The sequence below is a fragment of the Grammomys surdaster genome, unplaced genomic scaffold (genome assembly GCF_004785775.1).
Source record: "Grammomys surdaster isolate TR1022 unplaced genomic scaffold, NIH_TR_1.0 125876, whole genome shotgun sequence".
Taxonomy (NCBI): domain Eukaryota; kingdom Metazoa; phylum Chordata; class Mammalia; order Rodentia; family Muridae; genus Grammomys; species Grammomys surdaster.
In genome coordinates this window covers 2,313,512-2,336,658 of record NW_021620701.1, presented here as the reverse complement: position 1 = coordinate 2,336,658, position 23,147 = coordinate 2,313,512, and the positions used below count along the sequence as shown (strand labels likewise).

Below are 23,147 nucleotides of genomic sequence, written 5' to 3'. Positions count from 1 at the left end.
CTCCTCCTCCTCCTCCTCCTCCTCCTCCTCCTCCTCCTCCTCCTCCTTCTCCTCCTCCACTTCCTCCTCCTCCTCTTCCTCCTCCTCCTCTTCTTCTTCTTCTTCTTCTTGAGACAGGGTCTCTCATATCCTGGTATAGCCAAGGAATACCTTAAATTTCCAAATCTCCTGACTCTCTGGGTTGTGGAATTACAGATACGAGCAACCATGCTCAGTTTATGTGGCGCCGTGGATCAACTCATGGTGTTCTGAATATATGTTAGGCGGGCAGTCTACCACTTGAGCTATGCCACCAACCCAGGAAGAAAATCTCTTACGCTGGGGCAATGTGACATTAAGTCTTGTATCTCAAACCCAAGGAATGAGTTATCTAAAGGCTGTTGAAGATGACTCTGAGCGAGAGCCATCATATCTGTCAGTATCTTCTTGCCACCAGCCCAAAAGCTGTGCCAAGTCTTTTACGTTCACCATCTCTTTGCAACCCAAAATGTAACCCACAGTTTGCAAGTTGAGAAACTAAGGCTCAGGCTAGTTCAATTTTTTTTGCCCAGCATTACACAGCTGGAAGTATCCCGACATCAGCTTAGAGGACTGAGGCTCCAGAAAGACACCTCTCTCCTCAGGTCTCATGACCTCACTTCTCGGTGAGCTGGAAGTGACTTACAAGATCCTACATGTCTAACATCTTCTCTCCACTCACCCTCCTAAAAGACAGAAGGAAAAAAAAAGATGTACTAAGCCCCCTTAAACCAACAGGGCAATAATTACAGACAGCAACCTCCCCTACAGTCAGACAAATGCAAAGATCCCAAGCAGTGATTTCAAATCAACCCAGGAAAGACTACAAATCAACCCGAAGTGCTTCCCCATCTCACTTTACCACTTTAAGAGACAGGGTGTATTTGTCTGTAGACATGATGCTGTTCACACGACCTTAATTCCTCTCTCCAGCTGTTGGAACAGCTGATGTTGACACAAAACAACTTCAAAGGAAAAAAATCTCAACACTTTCATCAAGCAAATACTGGCAGATTTGGGCAGGTCACCTATGCTGCAGCAGCTCTGCCCCCTTGCCAATGGACGGGCCAGCTAGGACACACAAATCATTACACTGAGAATGGAAAAAAAAATCACCCATGGAAAGAGGCAGTAAGGAGCTGATTGCAGAAATCTGACAGCTCCGGGCACACTCCTGTAATCCATGAAGCTCCTAGCCTCTGGGATGAAACAGAATCCAAATTTCCCAGAGGTCTGGCAATCTTGGATGTCTCATTAATGGCTTCAGGAGCAAAGCAAAAAGCAAGCCAAAGAACCAAGTATGTATTGGAAAAAAAAAATTCTCCGATCTTTAAATGATTGGCTGTAGTTCCAGAAGACAGAGACACAATAATGGTCATGGGACAGGAGAGTGTGTGTGCACACTTGCACAGGAGAGTGTGTGTGTACACACACTTGCACAGGAGTGTGTGTGCACACACTTGCACAGGAGAGTGTGTGTATATACACACTTGCACAGGAGAGTGTGTGTGTGCACACACTTGCACAGGAGAGTGTGCGCGCACACACTTGCATATGTATAGTGGGGATCAGGGCTTTAATCAGAATATTTGGAATGAGGATGAAAACATAAGAGAACACTATTTCTGCCAGGACGTTGAGCCCTAAGGTGACTGGCCATCCCAGCTGGATGCTGTGTGGCCCTGTGACACCCAGGAGGATGCTGCGTGGCCCTGCGTCACCCAGAGGGGAACTCAATTTCTTGCTCCCTGTTCTTTCTTCACTTCTACCTGAACTATATAGGCAAGGTCAGTCAGTCTGATTTTGAACTAGAAGCCATTCTGCAATTCCTGATCTTATTACTCTATTTCTGCCCCCGATAGAACTCTAGCAGAGTAACTGTTTCCATATTTTTTTACCCCAAAGAATATGATCCTCACACCGGAAGTATATTTCTTCAAATGGAACCTCACCAGTTCAGAAAGCAGAATTCTTGGGGAGTTAAAATGAAATTATCCAGTTTCATTGGTGACCAAAATGCCTGATAATTCATGAAAAGAAAAATAAAACTTCCTAATTTTTTAATAAACAAAGAAATATTAATGGGACCAGGAGCTAGAGAACTGAAAGGCAGACACGAGTCTATTGAGATACAATTTCAAAACTACAACACTCTCTCTTTTGACTGAATAATTTGAACCTCACCACATGTCTGGAAGCAGAACAGAGTACAGATTACTAAACCTAAAATAGAGACAAATAAACCAAAACACATTTAAAAACCCAAAAGTCTGGCTAAACCAAGTGGAAAAGGAGAAGTTTACTTCGGGGCCTTTTCTGCTTCAAGTCTGGGCTACCGGCTGGGCTACTAAAACCTCAACTTGCAAAAGAAATTGTGAGGGCCACTGTGAGTCCAGGCTAGCTCCCTAATGCAGCTTAAAATGGAAGAGATTTTCTCCATCTGACTGGTATCATTTCTTTCTCATGTAGACGTTTGGTACAAAACAACACGCTCCTTGCTAAGGGACATGCATGCTCAACCCGAGATGATCCCCTCTGTGACAGCCTGCCTGTTGACACTGGCGTATATGGCTTTCATCCTTTCCTCTGTTCCCTAATGCTGGAGTTTCTAACAAACACTGAAGACATTTGGCCTTCCAGTGTAGCTCCATAAATGGCGGCATTTTGAACCAACTTGATAGTTAGCTATTTTCGTGACCAGCTTACAAACGGTTTAGAAAACATCATCGTATTATATCTACGACCAACAAAGTGACTCATAAACTGTGAAGTGATTCAGCGCTACACCATGGGGTGAAATGTCGCCCTGGGCAAGTCGTGAAGGATTGGGCTGAAATCATGAAATTCTCTTACGTTTCTGTTTGGGTTCAGCGACTTTACAAACAACATTCTAGAGGTAAGACAAAACAAAAGAATGCACAAGGCAATCAAATCCATTACTTGAAGTTGCGTTTAAATTACTGTTTATAAGGGAGTCATCTTTTTTTCCACTTGTCTGTCTTCAACCTTCTCAGCAACACATGTTTGAACAGAGCCGACACATTATCCTTAAAGGCCTGGGACTCTAACTGGTACCATTCAGAGCTACAATCTACACTTGATCTCTGTTCTCGTGACCAGCAAATATAAGAGTCGCTTGTCAACAAGACAAGGCTCGTCTCTAATTTGAAGACATTTAGTTAACGTATTCTTTGTCTTTTCCTGAATTTTCTGTATATGAAAACATTTTATTTATTTACATATTTATTTTCTTGTGTGTGTGTGTCTGTGTTTCAGATAGAATCTCACTGTGTAGTTCAGGCTGACCTTGAACTCATGATCCTCTTGCCTCTACCTCACCAATGCTAAGATTACTAGTATGTGCTGCCACATCCTTCAGGCAAAGCCACTTGACATCATGACCATTTTGAAATGAAAGTTTAACATTAAAAACACTGTAACTTTCATCATAGGCATAAGTGCCACGGTCTGAATGAACCCAGCAACATAGCAATGGCCAAGGACCCAGACGCCCGGGGTGCACTGAGCATGTTTAGTCTACTGTTGACATCGCTGATGTCACACTGTTTAACCCTTCTTACCCCACACAACAGAACTCCACAAGCCATGGCTCTGTTCTTGTTTATTTCAATCAAGCTTTCTGACTTGTGTGGCTTACTACTACTATGTCCCTCATGTATGTCCCCAAACTCAAAAGTCACACTTTCCTAGAATAACTTCTTCTCCAAGAGACGACTTTATCATTAATGTTGCAATTCTCCAGAATCATTTGTATCCCCACTTAGTCACTGATTCATGCTTACACTCTGAAACATTTAAAAAATCATTTCCTGATGGCATCACTGGCAATCATTATTTTTTTTCCTCGGGAGCATTAATGAACAACATTTTCCCTCTAATGGAAAACATTTATTGAACAGAGCTTGAGGTATCTTCAGAGCAAAGGAAAACTGGTCTTTGTCCCTAATTTTGCTCAATTCGATTTTCCATAGTGAGCCACAAAACAGGATGTGGGCTGATGGGAAACGCAATCTAGAGTTGAGAGCTGAGACAAACAAAAAAATTCTAAATTAATGTTGTGACTCTCTTTTTCCCTAGTCCTTGTGTACCAATACTGCACCTAAAATAAAGTAATGAGGGAGGGAGAAAGGAAGGGAGAAAGGGAGGGAGGGAAAAAGGGAGGAAGGGAGGGAGGAAAGAAGGGAGGGAGGGAAGGAGTGAATGTATGTGGTGTGAGCACATTGAAATTATAAAGAAAGTAAATTGTGTGACAATGGCTCTTAACATTGTGACTGAAAACTGGATGTTGGTATTTTGAATGTTCTTGAGATGGTCAACATCAGCAATGTAACCAGGGAGTCTCTTCTCACGGTGTCCCAGACAGTATTCTGTTCTGTGAAACTAATGCAGGCCAGGGCACTAGAGAATGATAAATCCATTAGAGACTATGCAGAGAAAACAAACGAGCAAGGTGCCAGAATGAGCCCTGGGCAAGAGGGTGGAAGTAGGTAAGGTCTTCTAAATCCAGAAGCTCAGAGCTACAGTGGAGCAAGGCCAGACTCATTAGTGGTTGCTGAAAACTATGATGAGAAAAGCTAGCAGGAAACTCCATAATGGTTATTTAGGTCAGGCTGGCAGCTGAACCAGGGCTCAAGCCTGCATCATACTCATGGAAGGAAGCAGACACTCTGCACTCCATGATGGGATGAGAAAGAAATGCACAGCTCCATCCATAGAGATGCTTCCATATAGGATAGAGGCCTGCATTCCATCAAAAGTCTATACTCAGCCAAAGGAACTACATACAGCTGTAGAATATGAAAAATGGTACCACAGGGATATACTCAGCAAACTCTGGAATGTAGGGTTTTTTTTTACCCAGAAAATTCAATCTGCCCTTTGCAACAAAGAAATTGAATGTTAAAAGTCTGCGTTAAAAGAGAGAGGCAAATGAACTTTAGAGTTAAAATAGTCTTAAGGAATATGTCAATTAAAGGTAAAATATGAAATGATTTGGACTTTATTTTCACAGAACAATCAATCATCAAGGGTATTCGTAAGACAATCATTGTTAATCATACACTGACAGCTTGATTTTAAGTAACAATTGTCAATATTGTTTTGGGTGGGATAATGACATTACAGGATGAAAAACTGGGTTCCTTCAGAAAACAACAATGAGATACTTTTCCAATAAAATGGCGAGGAGTCTTGGATATGTTGAAGATAACTCAACTGGAAAGAGAAGTGGGGATAAACCCAAGGGCAACTGTGGGTTGGTAAGAGTTAAAACTGGCTCTGGGTAGATGGAATTCATCAAACGGCCTTTGTGTATGTTTGAAAATTGCCATGACTACTCTTAAAAGTCAACAGCCTTTCACATATTTGGATGCTAATATCATAAAAGGTCCTCTGTTCCGACAATATAACTTCTATATGTTCTATATAAGTGGAACACTGTGGTGGTGCATTAGGAGCCTTTCCTGTATGCAAGCATGTTTACATCAATTTTAGTGTAACGGGATAATGAGTCATTGGCAGATTCATTACTGGGTTTCCATGTGCTTTAGAAAGATGTAAAAAATTGCCCATAAAATGCATGAGGTTAATTTGCATTTATATGTCCCTATAAAAACTGATACTGATTCCAAAATGGTCTTTGTTTTTGCCTAGGAAGCCAATAACATCTCTTAGGTGAATTCTAATCTAGAAAGCATCTCATTTGATATGCCAGGTCTGTCTACCTTTAGCAATGAATTAGGAGAGGTTCTTCTGAAATTTGGATTTCTAATCTTTGCCCTTTCTAGATTGAATTCATTTGAAACTGACATGCTCAAGACACAGGAAATAACGTAGTTCATCTAACTCAATAATATCAAAGTAAATTTCCAGTTATAGTAAGAACAGATGTCAATACATTATCAGATGAATGCATGCATTAGTGAATACCTGGTTCAAAACTTGGAACTACCTTGATCAGACTCGCCAGGAAACCAGCCACTTGGAATTGCAATGATTTTGTTAGGAAGAAGATTAGCAAGAGATAGAGTAAGGGGGCAGGGCATGTGGGGAGGAAGGAAGAGCAGGAGTGAAGTATGACACAGATATGCAAATGTCACAATGAAGTCCATTACCTTGTATGCTTCCTGAAAATAAACAGGAGGGACTATAAGTGAGTAGCACTTGTGTGTGTGTGTGTGTCTCTCTCTCTCTCTCTCTCTCTCTCTCTCTCTCTCTCTCTCTCTCTCTGTGTGTGTGTGTGTGTGTGTGTGTGTGTGTGTGTGTGTGTGTGTGTTGATCTAGTGGACAGAGACATAAAGACAAACACAAAAATAAAGCTGCTTCTGTTACCCAGAAGTCACTGTTTAGCATGAGTCTTGATACATATAAGAAAGAGTGTGGTTCTAAAGACAGTCCAAAGAGACAGTGGTATTGATGATAAGGTTGGTTCTTAGAACAAAAAATTGTCATTGTAAAGAAAATAGAAGGGACTGGAGATATGGCTCAGTGGTTAGGAGCACTGACTGCTCTTCCCAGAGGTCCTGAGTTCAATTCCAAGCAACCACATGGTGGCTCACAACCACCTGTAATGGGATCTGATGCCCTCTTCTGGTGTATCTGAAGACAGCTACAGTGTACTCATATATATAAAATAAGTTAATAATTCAAAAGCAAATAGGATAAATCAGGGAAAACAACTTAAAAATTGAAATGCAGTTAGTTTGGTCACCTTGGCAGAATCACAGTGTAAGAGAAGGGAAGGCGGAGCTGTAGGCTGGGATTTGGCTTGGTGGCAGACCCTCGCCAGCATGCACAGGAAAGGTAGAATTCCTCTGCAGGCCTTCTGCCATTAAGTCACTGATATCATTTGAACTTTGATGACTATCGCAATACCTGTCTGGAATCTCCATCCACTCATTGGTGAACTCAGGTACCTGGAGTCACAGCAGCCCTCAACTTTCTCCCGTGATGACACATGGGATAATGTTCAGCAGCAGAGCACACACCCACGCACTTACTCAAAGTATAGATAGGCTATAAATCATTAGGAATCTGGGGCTATCACTCTCTTCTCTCCATGAGAGAAAAAAAAGCCAAAAACCCAAGAATGGAGAAAATGGTTACTACAAAGAACAACTTGAACATTCTTTAACTTAGAATGACATATATCAACCTCCAGTAGTTTGCAGATGTCAGTGGGATCTGTGTTTTCCTAGTATACTATTTGGGCTGCTTCTTGAAACCAAGCAAAACAGATGCACAGGACAAAGTTTTTAAATTAAAAATGTCTCAGGTTTCTTACAAAACCAATCTTTACTATTTTTCATTATTTTGGCTGGAAAAGGTTCAACTTTCTGTTTAGCTTTTTAAAATGGATTTCAAGATGATATATGAATGTAAATATCCAGACTTGTGGAAAACCATTAAAGAATACAACCAAAATAAAATATTGACTTCTTATCCACACCAGACACAGTTCTACATACTTTGAACATGTCTGTCAATCAATTCAACTGCCATAATCCAAAATGGGAGCTACCACGCGAACTACTACTGAAGAAGCTGAAAGCAAAGCCAGAGGCCAATCTAAGGCACATGGAAAGCTGAAGAAAACTTCTGAAACCCATGGTTAGTAAGCATCTTTAAAGGAATATTGAAGAGGCACTCCAAACATAAAACTAGAGTCTATTAAATAGTAACAGTAAGAAAATTGAGGGATATTTCTCAGAAATCAAAATAATGATAGCTGAGTTGAAAAAAACTTAATGGAGGCGAGGGAGACGGTTCTGTGAATGAAGTGTTGCTGTAAAGCCTGACAAGCTGAGTGCCGATCCTTTGAGCTGATGTGAACACTAGATACAACAGTCCACATCGGCCTGGACCTAGTGCTCTTACGGAGATATCGGAGGCAAAGACCAGATTCTTTAAAAGCTTGCAGGCCAGCTAGCCTGGTGTGTACAGGGATGAGGACAAGAAAGATCCTGTGTCAAACCAGATAGAAGATGAGGCCCAACACCTGAGTTATCCTCTGACCTCTGCATGTGGGTCATGTGGATGCATACATGTGTGTGCGCTCGCACACACATCATATGCACACATGCAAAAATGTTTTTAAAAGTCAATGGGATGGGATAATAGCAGAGTTAAGATGTAAAGAAATATAAAAATGGAAAAGGGAAAAAAACAATAAAAAAGAGAATTGGAGAAATCCAACTTCCACAGAAAAGCACTTCCAGTGATGTAAGTAAAGAGAAGCAGTATTTAAAAAGAGGAAGAAAAGGGAGGAGGAGGAGGAAGAGGAGGAGGGGAAAGAGGAGGAGGAGGAGGAGGAGGAGGGGGAGGAGGAGGAGCAGGAGGAGGAGGAGGAGGAGGAGAAGGAAGATAAAAAAGACCATTTTCCCAGAACAGAAGGAAACACATCTCTGAGTGAAAAGGGCCCAATGAATAACTCATAAAAATTATTTAGCAGACGATCTTACAGACAGCTATCATAAAACTTATACAAATGAGGACAAGATGGTTCTAAAAGTCTCTAGAGCTGAGCAGGTCACAAAGGAAAGATCAGGAGCCAGACAGGTCAGACTTTTCAGCAGGAATCAGAGGACATGGAACAACCAGTCCTCCCAAATCCAACTGGGTGAACTGTTAAAAACTAAATGTCACAGTGGCAAACATAAATGTGATACAATATTTCAATTTACTAGAAAATTTATTTTTACTACATTTTTTCTTAGGAAATACATCACTCCAGCAAGCAGCTTTTCCACCAAGGTGTGTATGTACGTAATACACACACACAAAAACAAATGCACACACAAATGCATAACATACTCACATGTACACAAAATCACATACACACAACATGCACACACATGCACATGTACACACACACACACACACACATGCCTGTATATATTCCTATAAAGGCATATATTAGAGAGAAGGAAGCTGGGTGCTGCGCTTACATGTTTCCACACAGGAGCATAGCTATGAAGGGACAAGCAAGAGAGAACACAAGTCCATACTGGAGCAGAAGGACAAAGGAATCATCGCGCAAAATTTAAGACAGGCAGAGTGAAAGAAAAGGAAGAAGGGAAGGAGGGAGGGAGGAAGAGAATCTCTTTCTGATCTTAAAAGGGTCCACATGTAAGTGTAAAAAGATTTTCTTTGAACACCACTTCTCTGAGAACAAAAATGCAGTGAGCCAATTTGAAAGGAATTTCTAAGAGTGGATCTTTTGAAATTCTAGAATGTAGGCGTTAAAAAGCAACAATAGCATAAACACAGAAGTCACAGGAGGTGGGGCGTGAAAAGCTACTGACCATGCAAGGATACTGTCTCTCACTGGCGATCAGACAGAATGGATGGAAAGAACGTCTCACTATTGTGATAAGCATTATGCCTACAGAATCTCAGCATCCTAATGATGCTGAGCCCTGAGGAGGACCAGAAGCACTGGGAGTCACAAGCACCAATAGCAATAGTATACTACACAACTGTAGAAAAAACGAAACAAAACAACAGTCCAGCAAAGCTAAGGATCCCTTCCCACCTCTGAGTGTTATATTCTAAGTAAACTCTCATTCATGTGCACAAGGACTGAATGTTACTGATCATAATTTGTAATGGAAAAGCATAGGAAACATGCTACTTCCTCATTCGTAAGGTAAGGAATACACTGTCCTCCTTCATAAGTTGGAATAGCGTGTATCACATACATGAAGCTGAAAAGCAAGCTATAGAAAGACATGTACATAACAGTCATAGGAACAGATCCTAAACATCATAAGGAATCCTAACTATGGTAATCGATACTGAAATGTTTACTTTTAAAAATAAAACAAAAAAAATATCATTGACATATGAGATATGGGCGCACATTCATGCCTAGGGAGGAGAGTGAAAACAACGTGTAGTGATGATATTCACCACAGTTAGGGTGTTGGTCAGCTCTGAAGAGGAAACTGAGAGTCCCAAGAGGACAACAGCTTTCTCTGTGAGTCAGCATTCCCTAGGAAGAAAACACAGTGACCTGAAGCTAACATAGCCAAATGATGCTAAGCGCTCACTGTGTGGCCAGCTGTTCCGTCCTCTACATTTGCAACTTCCATGATTAAACCTTCTATACTAATGAATGCATCAAGCTCACAGGAAGGAACTGCTGTGGCAATATGCTGTTTACTTCAATAGCTTATTTTTAATAACTGGGAAAATGCACACATGATATTTGTAAAACTACTGGAAATTTAATCATACAGCTGTCATATGTTGATATGGAATTCCTGTCAATTCTTCCCCTAGGTGTGGTGATGATGGTGTTAAAAAAAAAAAATTTGCATCAGCGATTCCTTTAAGGGGAGGTCGTGTGGTGAATATCCAAAATATAAAGCCCTGGAATGGAATGCTGTATTTTAATTGCTCAAGCTATATGAAGCAATTCTAGTATTGAGATTAGATTTTACAAACTGGTGTTTCTATTTGACTCTCAGAAGTTACTCTGAGGTATGAACATGTGTCTTAATGACACTATGTAGGTTAACCTTATTTAATCCACATTTAAAGCATTTGTTATAAATTGAAGATAATTCTATGTTATATTTTCTTTGCAACAATCATATGTGCAAATAATCATTATTAGGTGAATAAAATAGAATGTATTTTTTTAAAAGAGTACCTTATCTAGTACAGATATTATTAAAATGTTCAGGGCTTAATATACACATATGCAAATGGTTACAATTTACATTAAACACAGAATTAAGGGAGGTGTGAATCTGGATGAAATATGACTACACATAACTTTGTGATGGTATACGAAGAATTACTACACCCGTCTGTTAATCTGTGTCTGTTTGAAACTGTTCACGACATATCCAGGTAGACAAGAGGTGTGTTCATCCTAAGTAAAGCAGAACAATCAAATCCTGGCATGACTGGAAAGAGGGAAGAAATGCTGGATGAAGTATCACACAGCTATAGGCGGTATCATCATGGTACCGGATCTTTCTAGGGCTCCAGGGAGTGCCTAAGCACAACAACAACAGAGCAGGCATTCTGGAAACTGCCAGCAGCTTGACGCTACCCACGCTGAAAGAGTTATGCTTCTCATTTTGCTGAGAGAAGAAGAATCATTTCTGTGCCCACTGACTAAGGCAGGAAGTCAACCTAGGAATTTTAATACTGCATTGACTGCTTACTGCTTCAGTAGAGGGGAAAGCAGGTGCTACACTATCCTGCATACCAGACTTGGTATTTCCCTTTAATCCAGAAGAAGGCAAGCAATTTAGTCAAACACACCCAACCTAATTAGTTCTACCTGCTTCTTTGTAATTATGCTATTACCAGATTTTTAAAAATGAAATCCAGCTCTTTGTTTTCACTGCCCATGAATGAGGATTTTCCTCCATCTTGATTAACTACAAAATGACGGATGTTGGAGAATTTGCAGGCCCATTCTTTTTGGAAAAATTGGCATTTTTTTGTGCACTATATTATATTTTTTGTTTTGTAGTTTTTAATGAGAAACATTAACTTGATAATTCTCATTTGTTTAAAATGACATTTGCTAAGAAGCCAAATCCTGAAGTATCCTTTCTAATTACAGCCTTGCGTTTATGTCCCTCAAAAAGATTATAACTTAGAAAGCACGGTGTAATATACAGCAAGCGTGTATGGTTTGAGCAAAGTCTCATACCTTGGTTCTCTCCAAGCTTGTTATCATTGCAAAGATCACTATGCTTTCAAACACTAACATGAAAACACTTTAAGAGTTATAGAATTACAAAGTAGGAAGTTTATAGGAAAGTGGGAAACATTAAGATTTTTTTTTAAATTATTGAAACAGCAATCAAAAGCAAGCCAGGTGTTGTGGCGCATACCTGTAATTCCAACACTTTGGGGACAGAAGCAGAACTACTATTCAGTTAAAGAATAAACTTTACACAGTGAAGAGGAAGGGAGAGAGGGAAGAAGGAGGAGGAATGGGGAGGAGGAGGGGGGAGGAGGAGGGGGAAGGGAGGCGGAGAGGGAGAGAGAGAGAATAAATGACTATCTCTTTGGAAACATCTCTCTCAAGAGAATTGACTCAAGGTTGTCTTGTAAATATGCACATGGAGCATGAAATGGAGCCGTGTACCTGTTGGTATTTGTATTTCCTGACCTGTGACCAAAACCAGAGCTGAAGGAAAGCCAGCTAGCAGCCTTTGCTTATCCAGGTGACAAAAGAACCAAGGTTGTAGAGTAACTTCCTCTTTTGACACAGATCTGTTTCTTTGACAAACAATTCTGCTCAAGAAACGACACCCATCTGGTCAGACAATTTTAAGACACAAGAGCAGAAGCCGTGTTTGGTAGCCTCAGGTACTCCCTTCATGCCTGGCAGTCCCGGCTGCTATGCTGAGGGCCTTCAAGCTTGTGGCCATGGAGTTGCCTGTCCCTTTGTAGAATAACAAGGTAGAAATACAGCTAAGTTCAATAGGTGGGCCATCCTACTCAGTAGCTAATGAACACTACTATAAAAAACTCTCCAGAACAGAGTAGTTTCCAGATGTAATGACCAAGACAGGTTTTGGGGGAGAAGAAGGCATCTGAATTGAACCTCAAACGCTCACCAAGATGTCAACAGCCTTTCATGGAAGGTCATTCCGGTGAAGTGTATAGCCATTATGATGGGGAAATGCTAGATATTATGAGCAAAGGTGTCCTGTTTGTGTGAAATGCAGGGGACTAAAGAGGAAGAGAACTGAAAAATCAGGGTCCACGATAGGAGAGAAGGGAAGTTTTAACCTCAGAGGGTTTTATAAAACTTGGTGACTCTTAGTGATCAAGTCTCCTCTATGGTTCCACATCCCTGCATTGCTGGCTTCCCTTCCCAAACCACCCTGACACAAGAGGCTCACTCAAGAACAGAGTGAGAAGGAGGCTGTGTTCCCCCATTCTTTACCTGATCTTAAGGAACCTGCATTAGTCAGACAAACCCCTGCCTCATTTAATGAACAAAGCAATTGTTTGTGATCAGAGGGTATTTCAGAATGAAGACTAATTTGAGCATCTCGTTCATCTTTCTATAAACATTGAGTTCCTACTGTGTGTCCTTCACTGGTCTGGGCAACCCTGAGTCCCTACTGTGTGCCAGTCACTGGGCTAGGCTACACTGAGTCCCTACTGTGTGCCCTTAGTGGGCTGGGCATTAGAAACCAAGGTGAAATAGATCTGTGCTTAGTACTCAGCAGATTTAACAGTGACGCATTTACTTTCAAAAAATCCCCATGTTTTCTTTATGTTAAATGGGCACCTACCCCCATAGTAATTCTACTCTTAGGCACTTTACTCTGTAAAACAAAGAAACCTGTCACAGGCCCATGCATCAACGTGGATACATCTCAAAAATAACATGATGGGCAAAAACAAACCAGGCACACAAAAGGCTATGGGCTGACTGATTCCATTACATTCTAGAAAAAGCAAAATTAGCCTGTGGTGACGGGAAGCATAGGTGTGGTCTCCGCTGGTCTGAGGCTTGACTGAAAAAGCGTGTAAGTGGACTCTCCAGATTGACAGAAATGTTTTGTACCTTGCTGTTCTTTCTATAAAACTGGATAGTCAAGTTAACGGCTAAGAATTTTACTAAATGTAATTTATACCTTGACATATTGATATGCTACATAAAGCACCACACTGTCTGGAGGGGAATATAGAGGGAACTTTGTGAAGGGAACCAAAGTTTCTATTTGCTTCCACAGAGCCATGTGCGAGAAACTCTTGACCCTAGCCAAGTATGTCTGGAGAGGCCCTTGGAAGAAAATGGCCCAGAGTAACTCTGAAGGAGGAGGAGGGGAGGGATGATGAGGTCGAAGTATGAGGTAGTGGGGATACTGATGACAGAGGAAGTTGATGAGCCATGGGTACCAGCTTGCTGCAGAGAGGAACCAAAACAACTTGACTGGATAGTTCCTTTATCATCTTTACCATCAGGTAAAAAAGACCGAAATTCTATGAGGCCAGGTTACTAGAAGCTGGATCTTGTCTCTAGGGTACACATAACCTCCTGTGCTTCCTCAAGGTGACCAACTTCCACATACAGAAGGCCTCCAGGAGCCATTACTTCTTATGTCTGACACAGGCAAATCCTAAGAAGACAGAACACCAGCCCTTGACCACATTCTCAGTGTGGACTAAGGTTGTGCTTGTGTATGGGGCTGTTGTAAACAAAACCCTGTCTGAAGTTCATTGTGCCTGATTTGGGTTGCAAAACACAACCCCTGTAGCAAATTATGCTGAGATATGTCATTTGGATTTCAAGAGTTTCCAGGGCGGGTGGGGGAACTGTATCTGAAGGGTGTGCCACATGCAAGGAGTTGATTTCAACATTCAATGACATCAGTATTTCCAGAAGATGTCTTAAAAAAAAAAACCAACTGTCCTGAAAGATGCCAGGCTGTGGAGGAAGATGCGATGGTTAGACACTGCAGGACGGTCACAGAACATGTGAATAAATACAACAGGAGTGTACAAAACCCTCCTGCCAACCCCTCAACAGCATTTCCCAATATTGCCATGGGAACGTAAAAAGAAAATCACATAATACCTAAGGCCAGCCAACCAGTCAAGTTGTGGAACATTAGCAAAGATGTAATGGCATCATCCCAAATGGGGCATAAGAGGCACTTCCCATCACCAGAGAGCACTGTGGAAGCAGGCCAATGGCTCAAGTAACCGATGCATCTCCTAAAATCTCAGACCTCTCTCACCACAGAGATAACATCATCAGTGGTGTTTACTGAATCCTGAGAATTTTACATGTATTGCCGTATGTAATCCTTATGCCACCCACAAAGGAGATATTATCAGGAGTGTGAGAAATCTGAGATACACCAAATAATTTTAAATACCCGTTTAAAATTTCATAGATAAGTGACTGAGCTGGAATCTGAACCCAGGCCTAAGTCCCAGACTCTCTGCCTTAATCACCATGACAGCGCATCCCCTCCACTGCCCAAAACAAATCAAGTTCTTTCTCCCACACATTCACTTGCTCATCCGCTCATGTGTCCTTCCTTGTGAATCAGCAAGACACCAATACATGCATGTAAGCATCACTACACTGAAAGGGGCAGTCAGTTCATTCTTGCTCAAACTTGATTGCAGGCATTGGCAGCATCTGTCATTTTCTTACCAATCTCTGGATGGCGGAGAAAAATCACCTTACCTGCTTTCCTTCTGGAGACATATCAGGTCTGATTAAGTTTGTCAACATTCCAGTCCAAAATGGTTTCAACCAGACCAGGTTGGTACATTCCAGTCCAAAATGGTTTCAACCAGACCAGGTTAGGTTGGTTTGGTTTGGTTTGGTTTGGTTTGGTTTGGTTTGGTTTGGTTTGGTTTGGTTTGGTTTGGTTTAGATCTGGGCTAGTGCTGATGCAGCCATTTAGCCAAACCCTCTGTAAAACACTTCTGGAATTTTTCTAAACCACATACGTCATCAAGTTAAACAATGATCTCATAATCTTGAAAATAACCATCCCAGAAGTAGTCTGTCTGTCTGATGAAACAGATGCTTTAGGATGGGAACACTTGGATTTATAATTTAAAAGAATGAATTTAATCCTGGCCCCATCCTGTCAGTAAGAAAACTAGATAGTTACTGGGTCTTTGAAGTTGTAGGAAGAGACTGACTCTGGCATCTCTACCTATCCTATATCCTTATACAAATATCTACAGCTATCATCTGACACATATAGAGATGAAATATTTTAATTTACTGGCAGAGGCATTTGAAAAAGATAATCCTTCTATATTTTACCAAGAATCATAGAAACTACTGCAATGCAATAACTTCTGCAACTTGGTTACTTAAACATGTATTATGTGTTTGTTATTATTATAGTGTATGTATGTACGCTTGATGCCAGGAGGGGGGGTGCTTGCCACAGCATGCATGTGTGGAGGTCAGAGGGTATTTGTAGAATTGTTTTCTCTCCTCTCACTTTTCTTGAGAGGATTGAGCAAAACCAACACTTTTACCTACTGAGCCATCTTGTCCACCAAAACCTGGCTACTTTTAACGTGACTTTTCCCAGGAGTGTTTGCTCTCAGCTCAGACAATGGAAATTTCAGGTATTTCCTTCTTGTTCATGAAAGTAACTGACTCAAAGCCAGCTCAGAACAGAGTAACTCACAAAAGTCAGTCTGCGTTTTCACAGTGCTTCACCTCAGGTGGAGCATCATCTAAGTTTAAAAACAAAAGCAGGCTGTGGAGATGGCTCAGTAATTAATAGTGTTGGAAGCTCTGTCAGAGCTCTGCAGTTGGTGATTCCATGGGCAAAACACACACACACACACACACACACACACACACACAGAGTCTTAGTTAAGGTTTTTACTGTTTGGATGAAACACGATGACCATGAGCAAGTTTGGGAGGAAAGAATTTATATTGCTTACACTTCAATATTATAGTCCACCATCAAAGGAAATCAGGACAGTAACTCAAACATGTTAAGAGCCACAAGCAGGTACTGACACAGACACCATGAAGGGGTGCTGCTTGCTTAATGGCGTGCTTCTCATGGCTTGCTTAGCTTGCTTTTTCATAGCACGCAGGACCACCAGCCCAGGGATGGTCCCACCCATATTAGACTGGCCTTTCCTGCTTCAATCACCAACCAAGAAAGTACACTACAGGCTTGTTCACAGGCCAATCTTATGAAAGCATTTTCTCACTTATGACTCTATCATGTGTCAAGCTGATGTAAAACCCCCACATATATCTATACACATAAGTAAGTGATAAATCTTAAAAACAAAAACAACGAATGTACACACATAAATGTGTAGGTAGCTGTGATGGTTTATATATGCTCGTCCCAGGGAGTGGCAGGATTAGAAGGTGTGGTCTTGTTGGAATAGGTGTGTCACTGTGGGTGTGGGCTTTAAGACTCTCATTCTAGCTGCCTGGAAGTCAGTATTCTGCTAGCAGTCTTCAGATAAAGATGTAGAACTCTCAGTTCCTCCTGCACTATTCCTGCCTGGATGCTGCCATTTTCCCACCTTGATGATAATGGACTGAAACGCTGAACCTGTAAGCCAGCCCCAATTAAATGTTGTCCTTATAAGAGTAGCCTTGGTCATGGTGTCTGTTCACAGCAGTAAAACCCTAACTAAGACAGTAGCTGAGTGGAGGACTCTAGACAAAAGCTAAATACTCTTTTGGAGTATAACCAAACTCTCATGGTGCCCATGGTTTCAGGTCCCAGACCTCAGGAGACATTAATAGGCAAGTTCACTTCCTCATACTGTGACCCCATTACCACACACTTACTAACAGACCATTATGTTCTGGATAAAATAAGTCACCATACTGTCTTCCCTCCCCTCCAGTCTACAAGTCGATGGCAAGTAGTTTGCATACTAAAACAAAAATCGCATGTATTTTAGGATTCCAGTTGAACCAGAGCATTAAGAAACTAAAAATAGAGTATGGGCTCCATTTGCAATGATTCTGCCAATCTGGACAAACATACATGACTTTTCGGTAGGAATAAATCCATTCCAAGTCAGACATTCGATCTGTTCATTGGAAGTAAACCAGCTTTGAAAACCTTTAGCTTCTATAAAGGGGGGTTGATTTTGAATCAGATGGAATAGATGCCAGGCTTGCATATTCCTGTTGCAAGAATATTCTAAAGACAGAAGCATAAGAACATTTATAAAGACACACTGTATGTATGCCTCAGGGTTTAGGCTCATAGAATTTTAATACTAAATAGATTCATATTTACTATTCTCAAATTAGGAGGAGAAGCCCATCACAGCTAAGCAGTTAACTATAAGCATACATCTGAACTGACAAGACGACAGGCTGAAGATTCCGAACACAGGCCCCAGAAGCTTCTGGCAAAGCTATGTGTCGTGAAGGCTCCTTGACTTCCCATATTGCACTACCCCACATCCTGCCATCTGTAAATGTCATGGATTCCCAGGGTGGAAACATGCATCCTTTCTAAGACATCCCTACTAACAATCCCTAAAACATGGTCGCTCACAGTTGAGCAATGATTGCCCTGAAATCAGAGAAAAACACAAAGCCACACTCCTGATACGGACTCCCATAACAAGAACTTAAGACAAATCATTCCGGAGACACTGGAACTGCAAAACTCAGAGTCCATGAGAAAGTACTCAAGCTTCCTAGGACGTATTTAAAAAACAGCATAAAATCACCTCCGCATTTGATGTTTTGCATGAAGAGTCTTAAGCACGAGATTCCTGTTGTTTGTTTCTGGTAGATTTATGAGACTCACAGAGGGCAATGCCCTCGCTGCGGCATTACACCATTCTGCGTGATTAATTGGTGGCAAATCGCTGCACAGGGTGCCAAGATCACTGGTAGGAAGCAAGTCATTAAAGAAAATTAAAACTCTGCCAGTGCTTTGCTTGTGAATGTTTCCTCCAAAGCCTTAGAGCACCGCGCTAGGGGAAGAAAATGCAGCCACATCTCCATAAAGTAGAACCTCTTATGTTTCTGCTGCGTGCTCCCTGAGGTCTATACTCAATCCAAGTATCTAGCATGCTATGTTTTAAGAAGGAAATCTGGGCAGAGAGCTATGGAGAAAAGGGGGTATTTATATTTGGGGGCTAAAGAGATGGATCAGTGGATAAAGTGCTTGCTTCTCAAGCATGAGAATAAATTCAGGTCCCAAGCCCCATATAAAAACCAGGTGTGGTGGTATTTCTGTGCTGTGCTTCTTAGGCAGAAATAGGAGGATGCCCAGAGCTTGCTGGCAAGCTAATCTCGCTGAAATAAGGAGCCCCAGTCTCATTAACAGATACCTTACAAATATGGTGGAGAGTGAGAGAGATAGACAACAAACTTCAACCTCTGGCCTCTGTATTTGTGCATACACGTGTGTGCACTGTATACACACAGGCATGCAGGCCACATGCACACATACAAAAAAAATTTAAAAATTAAAAAATGTTGTTACAGAATTTGGAACGCCTTACTGTGTAATTGTGCAAAGAAAGGCTCAGTGTTCTATCTTACATATTTTGAAACTTTGAGCATCTACAGTTTTCTCTAGGTAAATCTTCCAACCAAACATCAACATATCAAATTAAATTGAATTAATACCATATATACATACATATACATGTAATGGATATCTGACCCATTATCCAAGGAGACTCATTAGTGATTTATTATGACAAATTAACATCTGCACAGACTTATTTATCATCTGGCCCAAGGTCCATTCACAGTCATTTCTCCTCCTTAGCCAGAATGTGAAATGTGTTCCAGTCTGGCGAAACAAGGGGATATACTTCTCAAGATGACAGCATCCTCACTCTGCAGATGGCTATAATAAGTGTGTGATATTTCAGGCCACATTTTAAGGCTGACAAGCAGCAGGTCGTGCCAGGGAAGTCAGTTCACACTCTAGGAGTGTACTTAGCTAAACAACCCCTAATTGTTTTGCCTGGGGAGAGACACTGGACTGTTAAATAGGATTTAGCAGAAGAAAAGGAGCTTAGGACAGTGTTTCACTGACCCTCAGCTAGCCACCCACACTGAATATACTGGTATTCACGATGTTTTATGTTAAAAATAATAATGCCCCGGTGACCAGATAAGCTGGCTTTGATGGAACAATTCTTACGTGGTGAGTTGTTTATGTGTCTTCTCCCACAAATGACAGCAGTGAGTCGATTCCAGGAGACTCAGCTAACTCAAAGTATTTTACGGAAAACACATTTTAACTTATTTCCATTTACTACACATGGCCATGTGGCAGCTACCATGTCCTAAATGAAAAAAAAAAATCACTAATGATGAAAGACCTTCTCTAGCATTGTACAGAAATGCTTATACCAAGCTGACACTCAGTACTGAAGCCAGTTTTTAAAAAGCGAAACATAAATTCAGGAACATATAGTTGAATGTAATTGCCTTATTTGAAAGGAGGAGAAGGAAAGAGGAGAGGGGAGGGAGAGAAGGAGGGAGGAAGGAAAGTTGGAGGGAGGAGATAGAGAAGAAGGGAGGAGAAAGGAGGAGGGAAAATAAGGAGAAGGAAGAGAAAGAGGAGGAAGAGGGAGAGGAGGAGGGAGAAAGAAGAGCTTGGGCCTTAATTCATTTCATAAATATTCACTAGACACCTGCTATACACTGAACTCCGTGCGTGGTGCCTGTGAAAGTGCAGCTAACTAAGGAGACACATGGAGTTTTGCACCCAGATGACGCCCATTCTCTAGTGGAGTAGACAAGTATTACAAAAATTATCACACATGCAATTCATTCAAGTAGTAAGGATGAACAGAAGCTGCTTTAGATCCAGGCTTGGTTTTTGTCAGTTTGTCTGGGACTGACAGGCACAGACTGTTTGGGGTGAATCGGTCTTAAGGAGATGAAGGTCAGATCTCTTAAACTTAAGGTAAAAAATTATTCATATCCATTTCCTTCTGTTGCCTGTGACTGGCCTCTTCTTTGCAGTAAGAGAGCCCACTCAAAAACCCAAAGCGATTAGAGGTTTGTTCTGGGGATGTGATTATGGGATGCATCCATTATGGCTTGGTTAATCTTGATAGTAGCCTTTCATCTAAAATTGAAAAGCTCATTCTTACTGTCAGAATGTCCTACATTTTGGTACTTTCCTTTGGGTCTATAAGTGTGGTCGGTTGGTGTTCTAGGCAGAAACAAAAAGAAACTAAACACTGTGCTTTGGGGCTTTCCCTGGAGGACAAGGTTAATGATAATGACTACAAGGGTCCCTTAGGGCATGAAGTGGAGTATGGGTAAGGAGTTGGGAGTAAAAATAATCAAAATACATTGCACGACATTCTGAAATGATTAGTAAGAATATCTGTAAAGTGCCTCTTGTGAGCCTGGCAGGGACAAATGTCTCTTTAACATGCTTACATCTTCAGGTTCTAATCATAAGCTGCTGGCTTTACAGTGTTGGGAGACACATTCATGTTATTAGCATGTTACTTCGGAATCTCAACCATTATTATTATTTCCATAATAATGGAAGGAGAGATGCTAAAGTTCTTCAGATGCTAAGTCCTCTGAACGCTTTCCAATCTTTTGTATAGATGGGAAAATCAAGACTTTGAGATCACACAGCGGTAGGATCCTAACTCTTAACAGCAGGCATTAGATAAGAGTCAGGGTCTGAACTGAAGTCTTTAAACAACCAGGTCAGTGTGCTGGGTCTGGCTCATCATGTTAAAAATCTTCCAAGGAAAACATTAAAACACGGGTTAGATATTTCCTTCTAATCCTCATCCGGATCATATTTCTTGGTGGAAAAGTCCTCATTTATTGCATGCAGCAAGAAACCCTGACATGAAGGTATCGATCATGTAAGAAATATCAGATGTGGTAACTGTCCTTTGAGCCACACATCCCATCCAAAATATCTTATTTTTTGTTACCTTACAGTTAGATAATGATCCAGTCAGCCACACAACAGGAATGGGGGCATGGGAGCTTAGGGAGTAGAGAATATCTTCAAATTTTAATCCACAAACCTTGGACTCTATCATGTACATTTAACTTTTGATTTATGAATTCATCTTTTCACGGAAACTGAAAGACAAAGCTGCCTTATTTGAGAAAACAGTGATCTCACAAGGCAGCAAATGAGATCATGAATTCAAATGTAATTTGAATGGCACAGGGTGCCATATAGTATTACATTGTTAATCCATCCAGGTGAATCAGATGACCCAAAGGTGAATTAATTTGGATAAACATTCTAAGGCTAAAAGGGTTTAATCTTCCTCACCCTTCAACTCAAGCAGAAGGTGGGGTTAAGTTTGGAAACCAATATCTGGAGTAGGTTAACTGTAGCCCTGATTGATTTTACTTTTAGTTTTGTGAATCTGTGTGGAGCGTTATGTACTCATGTCAATGCAGGTACGCACAAAGTCGGTACGCACAAAGTCCAGAAGAGGGCGCTGGATCCCCCCTTCCCGTGCTGGAGCTGTGAACTTGCCCAGCATGGGTACTGGGAACTGAACTGTGATCCTGTAGGAGAGCATTACAAGCTCTCAACCACTGAGCCATCTCTCCAGCCTGAAGCTACCTGTTTCATCAGTAGCTTTCTACTGGAACACAGCTAATTGTATTCTTTACATACTGTCAATGGCTGCATTTGAGCCTCAGGGGCAGAGTTTATTATTTGCAATGAAAAGCCGATGGTTCTAATAGCTTATTTACTGAATGACCCTTTAAGAAAAGCCTTGCTACCTCCTAACCAGGTAGCCATATTCTTCTTAGGCAAAGTTAAAATGATTCTCAGTTGAACTCATCACATTTTAACTGATTCTAACAAGAGGACCTTGGTGGTTAGGGTGCTAGAGGAGACAGTTTCCAGAATCTGATACCTGGGGAGGGCAATGCTCCCTTAACCAAGGTTGGATCATGGCCCTTGCAAGCCGCGGTGATTCGTGCAAGTAAACTTTATCTTTTCAGGAATATTTAGTGCATAAATGGTCATAGACAACTCTTCTTCCAAATTTAACTGTTAGTCACTTTGACCTTTCTAGAAATGTCAAATATATGATGCAGAGGTCACACGTGTATACACATGCATGTGTTTTTGTTTAGTTTTCTTTCAACGTTAAAGGTAAAGATGAACGAAGACCAAGCTGAGACTCTGCATCCATTTATACTTGCTGGACTCTTACTTGAACAGTTTGTCCAACCCGAGCTGGAACCTGGGGTGCAGAGAGGAGAAAGAACAGCAGCCGGCTTCCTGCCTCCCATCCACCCACCCCCATCCACCCACCGGCTGGTTATGCTCTCCTGCTGTGAACTGGGCTCCATGTACTAAGTAAGGCAGGATGGCCCAGGCCCAGTTGGCTCCTGTAGCCAACCTGCCCCCGGAGAACATGCAATCAGGAAGTTGGCATAAGTGCTTGTCGCTCACCAGACTCTACCAGCAAATGGCATGTTTCCTTTTCCTGGTACAAAATCTGTAGAAGGCTAAAAGTCAATCATCTATAAAACGGAGCCTTTGAGCTTGCTTCTTTATGTTTCCGTTATGAAGTGGCTTACTAAAAACAAGCAATACTGTGGCTTCTTCAGCATTGCCTACAAGGGCAGGTTTCAGAAGAAAGACAGAACT

General features: G+C 41.3%; 1 protein-coding gene and 1 non-coding gene across 3 annotated transcripts in view; one reads left to right on the top strand and one right to left on the bottom strand.

Moving 5' to 3' along the window:
* Arhgef28 (Rho guanine nucleotide exchange factor 28) overlaps positions 1-23,147 on the bottom strand; it is a 174,600-nt gene that overhangs the window by 1,840 nt on the left and 149,613 nt on the right. The window contains exon 35 of one of the 2 annotated variants that reach the window (XM_028790206.1): positions 6,013-6,018. The exons of the other annotated variant lie outside the window; for it this stretch is intronic. Coding sequence (XP_028646039.1) covers positions 6,013-6,018 — 6 coding nt within the window. The remainder of the gene's footprint in view (positions 1-6,012; positions 6,019-23,147) is intronic. 2 annotated transcript variants of the gene reach the window in all.
* On the top strand, positions 6,293-6,419 carry LOC114608117. The gene has a single exon (XR_003709300.1). It is a non-coding gene; the product is annotated as a small nucleolar RNA SNORA40 (small nucleolar RNA).